This window comes from Pseudophryne corroboree, chromosome 11, assembly GCF_028390025.1.
Source record: "Pseudophryne corroboree isolate aPseCor3 chromosome 11, aPseCor3.hap2, whole genome shotgun sequence".
Lineage (NCBI taxonomy): Eukaryota > Metazoa > Chordata > Amphibia > Anura > Myobatrachidae > Pseudophryne > Pseudophryne corroboree.
This window is the reverse complement of record NC_086454.1, coordinates 332,968,744-332,980,946: the sequence shown is the minus strand read 5'-3', so window position 1 is coordinate 332,980,946 and position 12,203 is coordinate 332,968,744. Positions and strand designations below refer to the sequence as shown.

The 12,203-nt window shown below is 48.0% G+C and overlaps 1 protein-coding gene across 3 annotated transcripts in view; it reads left to right on the top strand.

The window, feature by feature from the left end:
• Nucleotides 1–9,533, top strand: part of C11H16orf46 (chromosome 11 C16orf46 homolog) — a 30,224-nt gene extending 20,691 nt beyond the window's left edge. Inside the window, exons 2-4 of one of the 3 annotated variants that reach the window (XM_063945775.1) lie at nucleotides 363–438; nucleotides 1,420–1,629; nucleotides 8,460–9,533. In XM_063945775.1, coding sequence (XP_063801845.1) covers nucleotides 1,438–1,629; nucleotides 8,460–9,410 — 1,143 coding nt within the window. In that variant the 5' untranslated portion in view covers nucleotides 363–438; nucleotides 1,420–1,437 and the 3' untranslated portion in view covers nucleotides 9,411–9,533. The remainder of the gene's footprint in view (nucleotides 1–362; nucleotides 439–1,419; nucleotides 1,630–8,459) is intronic. The other 2 variants (XM_063945774.1, XM_063945773.1) reach the window with 2 other exon arrangements.
• The last annotated feature ends 2,670 nt before the right edge of the window (nucleotides 9,534–12,203 follow it).

Sequence of the window (12,203 nt, the reverse complement as noted above, 5' to 3'; positions counted from 1 at the left end):
CTTTCAGACACTAGAGAGGATGAGAGTTGTGTGTTCCCTGATGCAGTACATTCCGGAACCTCATTCTTTGAATGTTCTATTTAATGCCTCCAGCAGGCAGTCCATAGGAAATGTGCCACAGATGGAACTAGTGGAATCCTCTTTAAATATTGGGCAATTCTGCTGCCAAGATGTAGCCCATTCTCTACATGAGGTGATAAATACCAAACCATTGACAGGCATCACTTGAAATACTTTAGCTAAACGTGCGGTTTTCTGTTGATCCGTTTAAGTGATGTTGCTGTAAGAACCTGCACTTTACCCTGAAAGGCGGTTATTGGTGATAATTAAAACAACTTCATTTCAAATGATTTAATTTACAGCATCTGTGGTGTGAGCAGAGTCGGTCATTTGCAGGGGAAAAACTCAACACGCACTTCAAGAGCAAATGAATGACAGGTATTTTTATGTAGGGGTTTGGTATGAGTGTTCTACAATCAAAATTTGAACACGTATGATAGCGACTGTGTCAGGTGGACGCTGTAATGCTGACCTGCTAATTATGTCGACAACGCTTTAAATTGCTTTATTAATAGGGTAGGCGTGTCCCCATTCTGAGCGTCGGCATATTGATTCTGGAACTTGGAACTGCCCCACCTTGACCCTATACTCAAAGGAAAATGATGTAATTAAAAATTCTGGGATCCAGTCGGGATCCCGGCAGTCAGAATACCGACGCTGGAATCCCAATACGATTTAGAATTCCGACACCAGCATCCTGAATAGGTTCACCATCCTGGGATGCCAAACTCTGCCTGAAGTCTCGGCCAGCTCCTGGACTAAGACATCCTGGGCTGGGTTCCACTGGAAGAGGGAGATGGTGCCTTTGGTCCCCCTACTACAGTGAAGACCAACCCAAGACTGATACTGCTATGTGAAGCATCACATTATTATGATACATTTCCAGGGTATCCGGTCTTTAGGTCGACCACTATTGGTCGACATGCATTAGGTCGCCATGGCAAAGGTTGACACATGAAAAGGTCAACTTGAGTTTAAAAAAAATGTAATTTAAATAAAAACGTTTTCATACTTTACGCTCCACGTGGACTACGATTGGGAGTAGTAACCTGGGCCGAGCGCAGCGCGCCATGCAAGGGAACACTGTGCACTAATTGGGGCTTACGGTCACTTTATGACGAAAACAACACCTAAAAAAAAAAAAAAAACGACCTTTTCCGTGTCGACCAAATGACTATGTCAACCTATTTCAGGTGTCGACCTAGTCACTGTCAACCAATAGTGGTCGACCTAGTTACTGTTGACCCTATGATCCACACCCCATTTCCAGTTCTGGTAATTACCAGTGGCACAATAAACTATATACTTAATGTTCAGTACTTTATTGAGTTTCAGTGTTTTTCTTCCTTTTTATTGCAGGCTTAATTTAGTACAATAATGGCTACCCAAGATAATGATTTGCCATCAGAAAATGTGCAAGACCTTGAGAAACCTCCGAAAGGCTGCTCCGAAGATGAAGGGAACCAGGAGAGGAATCTGACGGAATCGCTGGTGGAGATCAGCGAGAAGGCTTTTGACGATGAACATAAGTCCTCAGAGTGTTTCATAAGGACTGGATGGGAAGAAGCTGTAAGTAGTTGCTACATGTCGTGTTCAATGGGTTGGGGTTTCTGGCTTTGGTACACAAGAGCTCCTATAAGGGAGCACTGGTGCAGCTAGTCAGATGGACTGAATGAAGGACTGTAGGTCCAGCCAGCTTCCTGCTGCAGGTTTGCCGTGTAGAAAGGGGGTAGTAACTGGATAATGACCCCTTTAGTGTGACACGGATAGATCTGTCCATCAGGTTCTTGTCATGATAATTTATCTACTCATCTCAAAACATATCTGTAAGTTGTCATATTCTGCGTAGTTCTTTATGTAACAGCCAAAGAATACCATTCTCTAGGCGGGCATTATTAACCTCTACTTCTCTTACGTCCTAGAGGATGCTGGGGTCCATATTGGTACCATGGGGTACAAACGGGTCCACTAGGAGCCATTGGCACTTTAAGAGTTTGAGAGTGTGGGCTGGCTCCTCCCTCTATGCCCCTCCTACCAGACTCAGTTTAGAAAATGTGCCCGGAGGAGCTGGTCACAGCTAGGGGAGCTCTCCAGAGTTTCCTTAGTAAAAGTTATTTGTTTTAGAGTTTATTGTTTTACAGGGAGGCTGCTGGCAACAGCCTCCCTGCATCGTGGGACTAAGGGGGAGGGGGGGGGGGAGGAGTAGTGTCCACCCTGCGGGGTCTGAGCCACTTACTCTGCTGACAGGACACTGAGCTCCTGAGGGGATAGATCGTTCCCTGCCACAGGGGATCGCTCACCCCAGCAGCATGCCGCCAACCCCTTACAGAGCTGAAGATTCTGCTGAGTAAGTCACCGACCCCCCTAGCAAGTGGGGGGCCGGTGTGAAGATGGCAGCAGGGTAGGAGCACAGTATTAACTGCACTCCGGGAAGGCTCAGCGGTACATGGTGCGGCGTTGTGAGGGGCGCCCTGAGCCAGCGCTACACCCTACACTGGTCCCAAAGCCTGTCGGGGTCCCTAGTTTCCACCACTCCCACTCATGCCAACAGTTCTAAAGCTCGTAAGGAGAACAGGAGTTCAAGCGATCCTCATTGCTGCAGACTGGCCAAGGCGGGCTTGGTACGCGGATCTTCTGAGTTTCTTGCAAGAAGAGCCAAGGCCTCTTCCTCTTCGGGAGGACCTGCTGCAGCAGGGGCCGTTTCGCCTATCAAGACTTGCCGCGGCTACGTTTGACGGCATGGAGGTTGAACGCCTGATACTTGCTCGGAAGGGCATTCCGAAGAAGATCATTCCTACCCTGATACAGGCTAGGAAAGGGGTAACGTCTAAACATTACCATCGTATTTGAAAGTAATATGTCTCTTGGTGTGAGTCCAAGATGTTTCCTGCGGTGGAGTTTCAACTGGGACGTTTTCTCCTCTTCCTGCAAGCAGGTGTGGATATGGGCCTGAGGTTGGGATCTGTGAAGGTCCAGATTTCGGCCCTATCCATTTTCTTCCAGAAACAATTGGCTGCCCTCCCTGAGGTTCAGACCTTTTTGAAGGGAGTTCTGCACATCCAACCTCCCTTTGTACCATCTACAGCGCCTTGGGACATTAACGTGGTATTGCAGTTCCTCCAGTCGGACTGGTTTGAGCCTTTACATATGGTGGCCAATCCCGGGATCGGGATTGGCGGGATCCCGGGATTTAGGGCCAAAAATGGCTGGGATTGGAAGCTCCAATCCCGGAGATTGAGGGATCAGCGTTGAGCGTCCACAGGACGCTCAGACGCTGCCCGACTTCCTTGTTCCGGCTCCCCAGCACAGCGTGAGAGGTCACGCTGTGCCGTCAGCCGTTGCTGGGAGCCGCCCGCCCACGGTAAATGGTGAGTTATGTGTGCGGGGCGAGAGGGCGGCCACGTAGCTAAAAGCCAATTCCCTACCTCTACAGGAGGTTGACGTCAATTTCTCACGTGGAAGGCTGTCACGTTGTTGGCCTTAGCTTCTGCTAGACGTGTGTCAGAATTGGGGGCTTTGTCCTGTAAGAGCCCCTACTTGATCATCCACGAAGATAGAGCTGAGCTCCGGACACGTCAGCAATTTTGTTCCAACGGTTGTGTCTGCATTTCATATCGACCAACCTATTGTGGTGCCAGTGGCTACTGACTCCTCAATGTCATCAAAGTCCTTGGATGTTGTGAGGGCTTTGAAAATCTATGTGAAGAGGACGGCTCGTCACTGCAAATCGGACTCTGTTTGTCCTGTATGAACCCAAGAAAATTGGGTGTCCTGCTTCTAAGCGGACAATATCTCGCTGGATCAGGTTCACTATCCAGCATGCTTATTCTACGGCAGGATTGCAGTGTCCAAGATCTGTTAAGGCCCACTCTACTCGTAAGGTGGGGTCTTCCTGGGCGGCTGCCCGGGGTGTCTCGGCAGTGCAACTTTGCCGAGCGACAACTTGGTCTGGGTCAAAACACGTTTAAGTTCTACAAGTTCGATACTTTGGCCTCTGATGATCTGATGTTCAGTCAATCAGTTCTGCAGGAGCCTCCGCGCTCTCCCTCCCGTTCTGGAAGCTTTGGTACATCCCCATGGTACTAATATGGACCCCAGCATCCCCTAGGATGTAAGAGAAAATAGGATTTTGGTTACCAACCGGTAAATCCTTTTCTCGTAGTCCGTAGAGGATGCTGGGGGCCTGCCCAGTGCTTTGCTTTCCTGCAACCGTTATCTGGTTCAGTACAACTTTGTTTAGTTGAGTACTGCATTGTTACTTGGTAAGTAATGTTTCAGCAGTTGCTGAGTGTTCAAGCTTCGTTGGCTTGACGTGCCTTGTATGTGTGAGCTGGTGTGAATCTCACCACTATCTGTGTTAAATCCTTCTCTCGAAGATGTCCGTCTCCTCGGGCACAGTTTCTAGACTGAGTCTGGTAGGAGGGGCATAGAGGGAGGAGCCAGCCCACACTCTCAAACTCTTAAAGTGCCAGCGGCTCCTGGTGGACCCGTCTATACCCCATGGTACTAATGTGGACCCCAGCATCCTCTACATACTACGAGAAAAGGATTTACCAGTAGGTAACCAAAATCCTATTTTACATAGCATCAAGCTATGTCATTTTATTGCAGTACCAAAGCAAGCAGTCTGCTACTGCGCAAGCTTATTTGTGCTAATATTCTGTAATAGGAAATGAGACAAGTGCACCAGGCACTGTGACAATGAGTAGTTATTCATTGAGGACCATTCCACTAATAATCGGTATTTCTAAAAATATGTACCGTATATACTCGAGTATAAGTCGACCCGAATATAAGCCGAGATACCTAATTTTACCACAAAAAAATGGGAAAAATGACTGACTCGAGTATAAGCCTAGGGTGGGAAATGTACGGTGCCAGGGGTGTTCATGCTCAGGGTGTCATGCTCGTTGCCAGGGGTTTCATGCGGTAGGTGTTATGCTTGTTGCCAGGGGGTAATGGTTGTTGCTAGGGTTGTGCCCCCAGTGCCACATATACCCCCAGTAACAGATATCCCCCCACAGTGCCAGATAAAAACATGCTGCCGTTGCTTTGCCCCCAGTAGTTATGCCCCTTCTTTGCCCCCAGTAGTTGTGCCCCTCTTTCTTTGCCCCCAGTAGTTGTGCCCCCTTTCATTGCCCCCAGTAGTTGTGCCTCCTTCTTTCTTTGCCCCCTGTTGCAGTGCCTCCTTCTTTCTTTGCCCCCTGTTGCAGTGCCCCCTTCTTTCTTTGCCCCCTGTTGCAGTGCCCCCTTCTTTCTTTGCCCCCTGTTGCAGTGCCCCCTTCTTTCTTTGCCCCCTGTTGCAGTGCCCCCTTCTTTCTTTGCCCCCTGTTGCAGTGCCCCCGTCGCCGCTTACAAACACACAAACACACACAAAAACAATACTTACCACTGCCCCGCTCCTGCTTCCCGACCGCTTCTTCTGCTGCTGCGCTGCTCCGCTCCGTCCGGCCGCACGCTCCGTCCGGCCGCTCCCCGGCACCCGATCATCTCTATGGGAGAGACGTCATGACGTCTCTCCCATAGCAACGCGCACAGACACTAGAGGTCAATAATGACCTCTAGTGTCTGTCCTGGAGCCGGCTGCAGCGGACGCCCACACAGCCCACGGCGTCTGCTGCAGCCATTGACTCGAGTATAAGCCGAGGGGGGCTTTTTCAGCACAGAAAAATGTGCTGAAAAAGTCGGCTTATACTCGAGTATATACGGTAACTAAAGTTCTATTCATACTGAGCACTGTGTCACTGGCAGCATTGTACCTACTTGTGTATGACAGGAAATCAATGCCTATGGCGCCATCAGAGATTGGCTAAAACACAAGCGCATAAACTGTCCATGTGACCTTAACCCTAAAATGCAACTTACCTCATATAACAGAGCTCCTAATAATACTTACAGATATAAGTAAATATCACACTTTCAATGTTCAGTGACCTTTTCTACACATTTTTGGGTGTTATGCCGCATACACACTGTGCGACGGCCGCTATAGATTATATTGTGACCGGAGGCATGAACCTCCGATATAGGGGGTCATTCAGAGTTGATCGCTTGCTGCCGATTTTCGCAGCGCAGCGATCAGTAAAAAAAAAAGGCAAAACTGCGTAAGCACCGCAATGCGCACATGCGTCGTACGGATACAAACAGCATAGTTGCTGTGCAATGCTTCTAGCGAAGAGTCCATTCGCACAAGGAGATTGACAGCAAGAGGGCGTTTATGGGTGTCAACTGACTGTTTTCTGGGAGTGGTAGGGAAAACGCAGGCGTGTCCAGGCGTTTGCAGGGCGGGTGTCTGATGTCAATTCCGGGACCGGAGAGGCTGAAGTGATCGCAGCAGCTGAGTAAGTTCAGACCTACTCAGAAACTGCAAAAAAACTTTTTCATCCCGCTCGTCTGCACATGCGATCGCACACTTGCAAAACGAAAATACACTCCCCCGTGGGCAACGACTACACGTTTGCACGGCTGCAAAAAGTAGCTAGCGAGCGATCAACTCGGAATGAGGGCCATAGTCCATATCGATCCTGCCTGCACACGCTATTTTTCCTTGCGATGCCGTTTCCGCGGGACCGCATATCGGCATCGCAAGGTGTTTACACGCGGTGCGATGTGCACTGTTTTCTATCGATATGGACTATATAGTCTATATCGGTAGAAATATCACACATGTGTAGGCCCCTTTAGTGCAGTTTAACTAAAGAAACCTAATATGGCGGCTTAATGTTCCTTTGCATTGCAGTAGTACGTTGGGCCTGATTCAAACTAGTATGCAAACCCAATGGTATCCGTAGTAATTCAATTGTTGTGGGACTGCGCGTTCGCAGACTGCATGGTCAGTCGCAGTTCCCCTAAGCAGTAGCACTATTGACATGCTGCAGCCATTTTGAGGGGCATGGCTGGCCTGCGTTCCTGGAAACAGAGGAGTACAAGCAGGCAGAAAGTGGGCAGTCTTGAGTGAGCTTTGGTTTACTCAGATGGCCAGTGCAGCATCTTTGGATCTCCTCAGCCATTTTGCTTATCCCTTTATGACCCATTGCATGTTTCCGGTGTATTCTAGGGATGACACTGGTAAAGTAGACAAATGAGACCCAAAGTAACCCCCCAAAAATATGGTTTGGTCATTTTCAGTGCATAAAGCAATGTCACTCATACACCAACACATTGCAATTTGCTCCATATTTTGATACTCTAGCATCTGCCAGAAATTTTTCACAGTATTTTCGTCCTGCTGTTGTTAAACTACAAATACCAGCATGCCCTGTTACAGTTTTGCTATTTGGCCATGCTAAAACTGTTGCAGGGCATGCTGGGATGTGTAGTTCAACAACAGCTGGAGGGCCACAGGTTCCCCACCCCTGATTTAAATGGACATTGGGATTTGAATGGCAGACCCGTCATCACAATACAGTCTATTATTTGTTAATAATGTCCATATAAATGGAGAAGTGGTCATAAAGAGTTAATGAGTGAGATTCAATTGTTTGCTCACCTGTAGCTGGCACCCAACGGAGCTATTCAATTGTTGCTGCATTTCAGCAGCCCCCCCCCCCCATATTATATATTGTAGCGACAGTATCACATTTATCTTTGGCTCAGTCTCCACCAGTCTATACTTGAAGTATGTAAGCTGAGTCCAAGCCAGTCAGTAATGGGATAGCATAGTTACCGCTTTACTCGTCACAGGACGCGTCCAGACCCGGCTATACAAATGTGATCAATTACAAATGAAACTTATTCCTTATTACTGCAATGAGAAATTATATTTGCTTGGAAAAATTCCGATAAAGCAGCCCTGCGTTGTTGTGAATGGACAGAAAGCATTTGTCTAAAGGGGGGTACACACGGGGGCGGCGGCGCAGTAAGAAAAACTCACTCCATCCAGCGGTGAAGTGAGTGATCTAACTAGGGGGCAGATGTATTAACCTGGAGAAGGCATAAGGAAGTGATAAAGCAGTGTTAAGTGCAAGGTGATAAACGCACCAGCAAATCAGCTCCTATCAGTTAATTTACATATGGGAGCTGATTGGCTGGTGTGTTTATCGCCTTGCATTTATCACTGGTTTATCACTTCCTTACGCCTTCTCCAGGTTAACACATCTGCCCCTAGATTTGGCGCGCATGCCAAATCTAGAGCTGGCAATAGCGACGCACAGAACGCATCGCTGTCGCCGGCACCCTACACACGGAGCGATGTATGTTTCATTTCTCAACAATCTGGTCCGATCGCTTACAAATGAAGCACACATTGTTACGTGTGTAACCCCCCCCCCCCCCCTTAAGTACTAGCTCAGCCCATGAAATATCTGCATTCACTCTCTTGCTGTGATAGATACACTCTATGGTTTTCTTTGCTGGTCTAATCAAAGTGAGTTAACTCCTTGTGCTTTCTGGGATTGCAGGTGTGTGGGTGGGGTGCAGTTAGTGCCTCAGCCTGTCTGTACCCCCAGAAGAAATCCAAGAAGCTGAAGCAAGGAGCCTCCCCAGACTGTCTTCTGTGCCTGGATACGTACGTTCTGCCAGAAAGTAAAAACCAGTCTCCAGAAACAAAATGTACAAGACACAGTGACAAGCAGGGGAAACCAGTGACCGAGCGGAGCCACGCCGAGACTCATTTACCTCCTGCAGGTGAGGACTTGGACGCTGAGGTTACAGATCACTGCCCTTACATCACTGCCACGGTTTCCAGAACACAAGCCTGTTGTGACAACGATTCCCCTGCACAGGTGTCTATTAGCGAACAAAGGGAGAGGAATTCACAGAGCTGCTCCTCTCGGCTCATTGCTAGAGCCATTCCAATATGTACTAACTCTTACAACACAAAGGAGTCCCAGCCCTTCACCTCACCCGTGTCACTGCCACCGCTTAAAGCACCCGCTGCAAACGGATTTACGGAACAGCTGATGAGAAGAAGAGCGTTTCTGATTCAGCAGCTTGATAAGATTCCTTCTGCTCAAGTTATCAACAACACAGACATAAGGGCGGACAGGAGACTGGTGAACATTAGAAGTGAACTTCCAAAGGAGAAGTTAAAAGTACCAGAAAGTCTGTCCTTTATCACATCTTGTATGCCAAGAGCACACTTGGAGAACGCTGAACGTTTCCAGTGGCAGAGCTCGTTTCTAGGCCAGAAATCCAACTCTGCAAAACAGAGCAGCAGCCCGGCCAGCGTAGGCTTCCTCCACACTAGAACAATGCAGAGCCAGCGCAACGTCCAGCAGGATCTCAGACCTAGCAATGACCTGAAATATAGAAGCCCAAAATCAGCCACCTCCCCACTCATGAGGAACACAATATTGCCTTCACTCACTGTCAAGAGGGTGGAAATACCAGTGAAAGTGAAATTGTGCTAAACCATCCATCCCTCAATAGATGTGTCCTACACTGCAGAACCAACGTCTATGGTTATGTCATCAGCTACCTCCTATTGTTATATTATGTATAATAACACTGTGCCAATAAACCCAATATTCTAACACCTGTATTACTTTTACAGACCTACTTTACACTGACTGACACTCGTTCAGCTGGTAACATACAATGTAGCCTATGCTGATTTCACGTGGACATTCATTAGTGTAAGAGGACAGAGTGTGGCAATTACAGTTTAATGCCCAAAAATGCAAAATCATGCACTTAAGGTGGGTACACACTGATAGATATATCTGCAGATCAATTGATTGCCCGATCCGTCCATAGATATATCTGCCAGTGTGTTGTGCATACACACTGCCCGATCCATAGGGGACTGACGTCATGAACTGGGCGGTCGTGTACACCCCCCCCGCCCAGTTCAGCTGTCCATCACTGCTGGCTGCCGCAGCATGTGTATGGGTGGTCGGCCGACCGCCCGTACACACACACAGCGACGCGCCAACATATCGGTAGATATATTGGCCGTCGGCTGTGTTGCGGGTCCGATGCGAGATAAGTCTGTGAACGGCAGAGTTCACAGACGTATCGGCCGTACACACTGGCCGACGGACCCGCAATATATCGGCCATTCAAGAGAACGGCCGATATATCGGCCAGTGTGTATCCACCTTTAGGTCTCAAAAATCCAAAGGCTAAATATAGTATCAAGGGTACTATACTGGAAACTACTGAGGAGGAAAGGGATCTAGGAGTCACTATTTCAGGTGACATAAAGGCAGGTAAGCAATGTAACACAGCAATGAGGACGGCTAGTCAGATGCTTGGTGCATAGGGAGAGGAATCAGCAGCAGAGAGAAGTAATAATGCCACTGTATAGGTCATTAGTACGGCCTCATCTAGAATACTGTGTCCAGTTCTGGAGGCCATATCTTCAGAAGGATATTAATACATTAGAAACTGTACAAAGAAGGGCAACTAAAGTGGTGCATTGCCGACATCACACAACTTACCCAGAAATACTAAGAAATCTCAATATGTATAGTTTGGAGCAGAGAAGGGAAAGGGGAGACATGATAGAAACTTTCAAATATATCAAGGGTTCTAACAAAGTCCAGGAGGGAAACATTCTCCAAATGAAGAGAAGCAATAGGACACGAGGACATGCACTGAGACTGGAGGGGGGAGGTTCAGGAGAAATATGAGGAAAAATTACTTCACAGAAAGGGTAGTGGACAAGTGGAATAGCCTCCCATCAGAGGTGGTAGAGGCTAAGACAGTAGAGCAGTTTAAACATGCATGGAATAGACATTAGGATACCCTTACACAGAAATAAGGATCAAATGAGTTTTGAGATAAAAATATGGTTAAAAAAAAAAGGGGGGGGGGGGCAGACTAGCTGGGCCAAATGGTTCTTATCTGCCGTCAAATGTTATGTTCCTATGACAGCTCTCTATGCTAGGGATGGTCAGAATGTAGTATTCCAGGATGTCTATTGATCTCAATACAAACGTTGCTCAAAAAATGGCGGCCTTAGTATTTTTTTTATTGAAGGCACGTCCGCTGTCTGGCTCCTGCCTCATCTACAAATACTGGAATAATCAGGTTTTTTTTTTTTTTTTTTTTTTTTTTAAGTATCATGTGGATCTAATCAACTCATCCATTAGCAGTAATTGTCAGCATGTTGGGAAAGTTTGCTTCCACAGTGGATTGAGCTGTATGGGTGAATGAAACTAAATATACAGAAAAGACAGGATGTAAAAAGAAAAGGACATTTCTCTATCGTCCTAGTGGATGCTGGGGTTCCTGAAAGGACCATGGGGAATAGCGGCTCCGCAGGAGACAGGGCACAAAAAGTAAAGCTTTAGGATCAGGTGGTGTGCACTGGCTCCTCCCCCTATGACCCTCCTCCAAGCCTCAGTTAGATTTTTGTGCCCGGCCGAGAAGGGTGCAATCTAGGTGGCTCTCCTAAAGAGCTGCTTAGAAAAGTTTAGCTTAGGTTTTTTATTTTACAGTGAGTCCTGCTGGCAACAGGATCACTGCAACGAGGGACTTAGGGGAGAAGAAGTGAACTCACCTGCGTGCAGGATGGATTGGCTTCTTGGCTACTGGACATCAGCTCCAGAGGGACGATCACAGGTACAGCCTGGATGGTCACCGGAGCCTCGCCGCCGGCCCCCTTGCAGATGCTGAAACAAGAAGAAGGTCCAGAATCGGCGGCATGAAGACTCCTCAGTCTTCTTAAGGTAGCGCACAGCACTGCAGCTGTGCGCCATTTCCTCTCAGCACACTTCACACGGCAGTCACTGAGGGTGCAGGGCGCTGGGAGGGGGGCGCCCTGGGAGGCAATGAAAACCTATTTTTGGCTAAAAATACCTCACATATAGCCTCCGGGGGCTATATGGAGATATTTAACCCCTGCCAGAATCCGTTAAGAGCGGGAGACGAGGCCGCCGAAAAAGGGGCGGGGCCTATCTCCTCAGCACACAGCGCCATTTTCCCTCACAGAAAGGCTGGAGGGAAGGCTCCCAGGCTCTCCCCTGCACTGCACTACAGAAACAGGGTTAAAACAGAGAGGGGGGGCACTAATTTGGCGTTAAAAATATATAAAAAAGATGCTATAAGGGAAAACACTTATATAAGGTTGTCCCTATATAATTATAGCGTTTTTGGTGTGTGCTGGCAAACTCTCCCTCTGTCTCTTCAAAGGGCTAGTAGGTCCTGTCCTCTATCAGAGCATTCCCTGTGTGTGTGCTGTGTGTCGGTACGTGTGT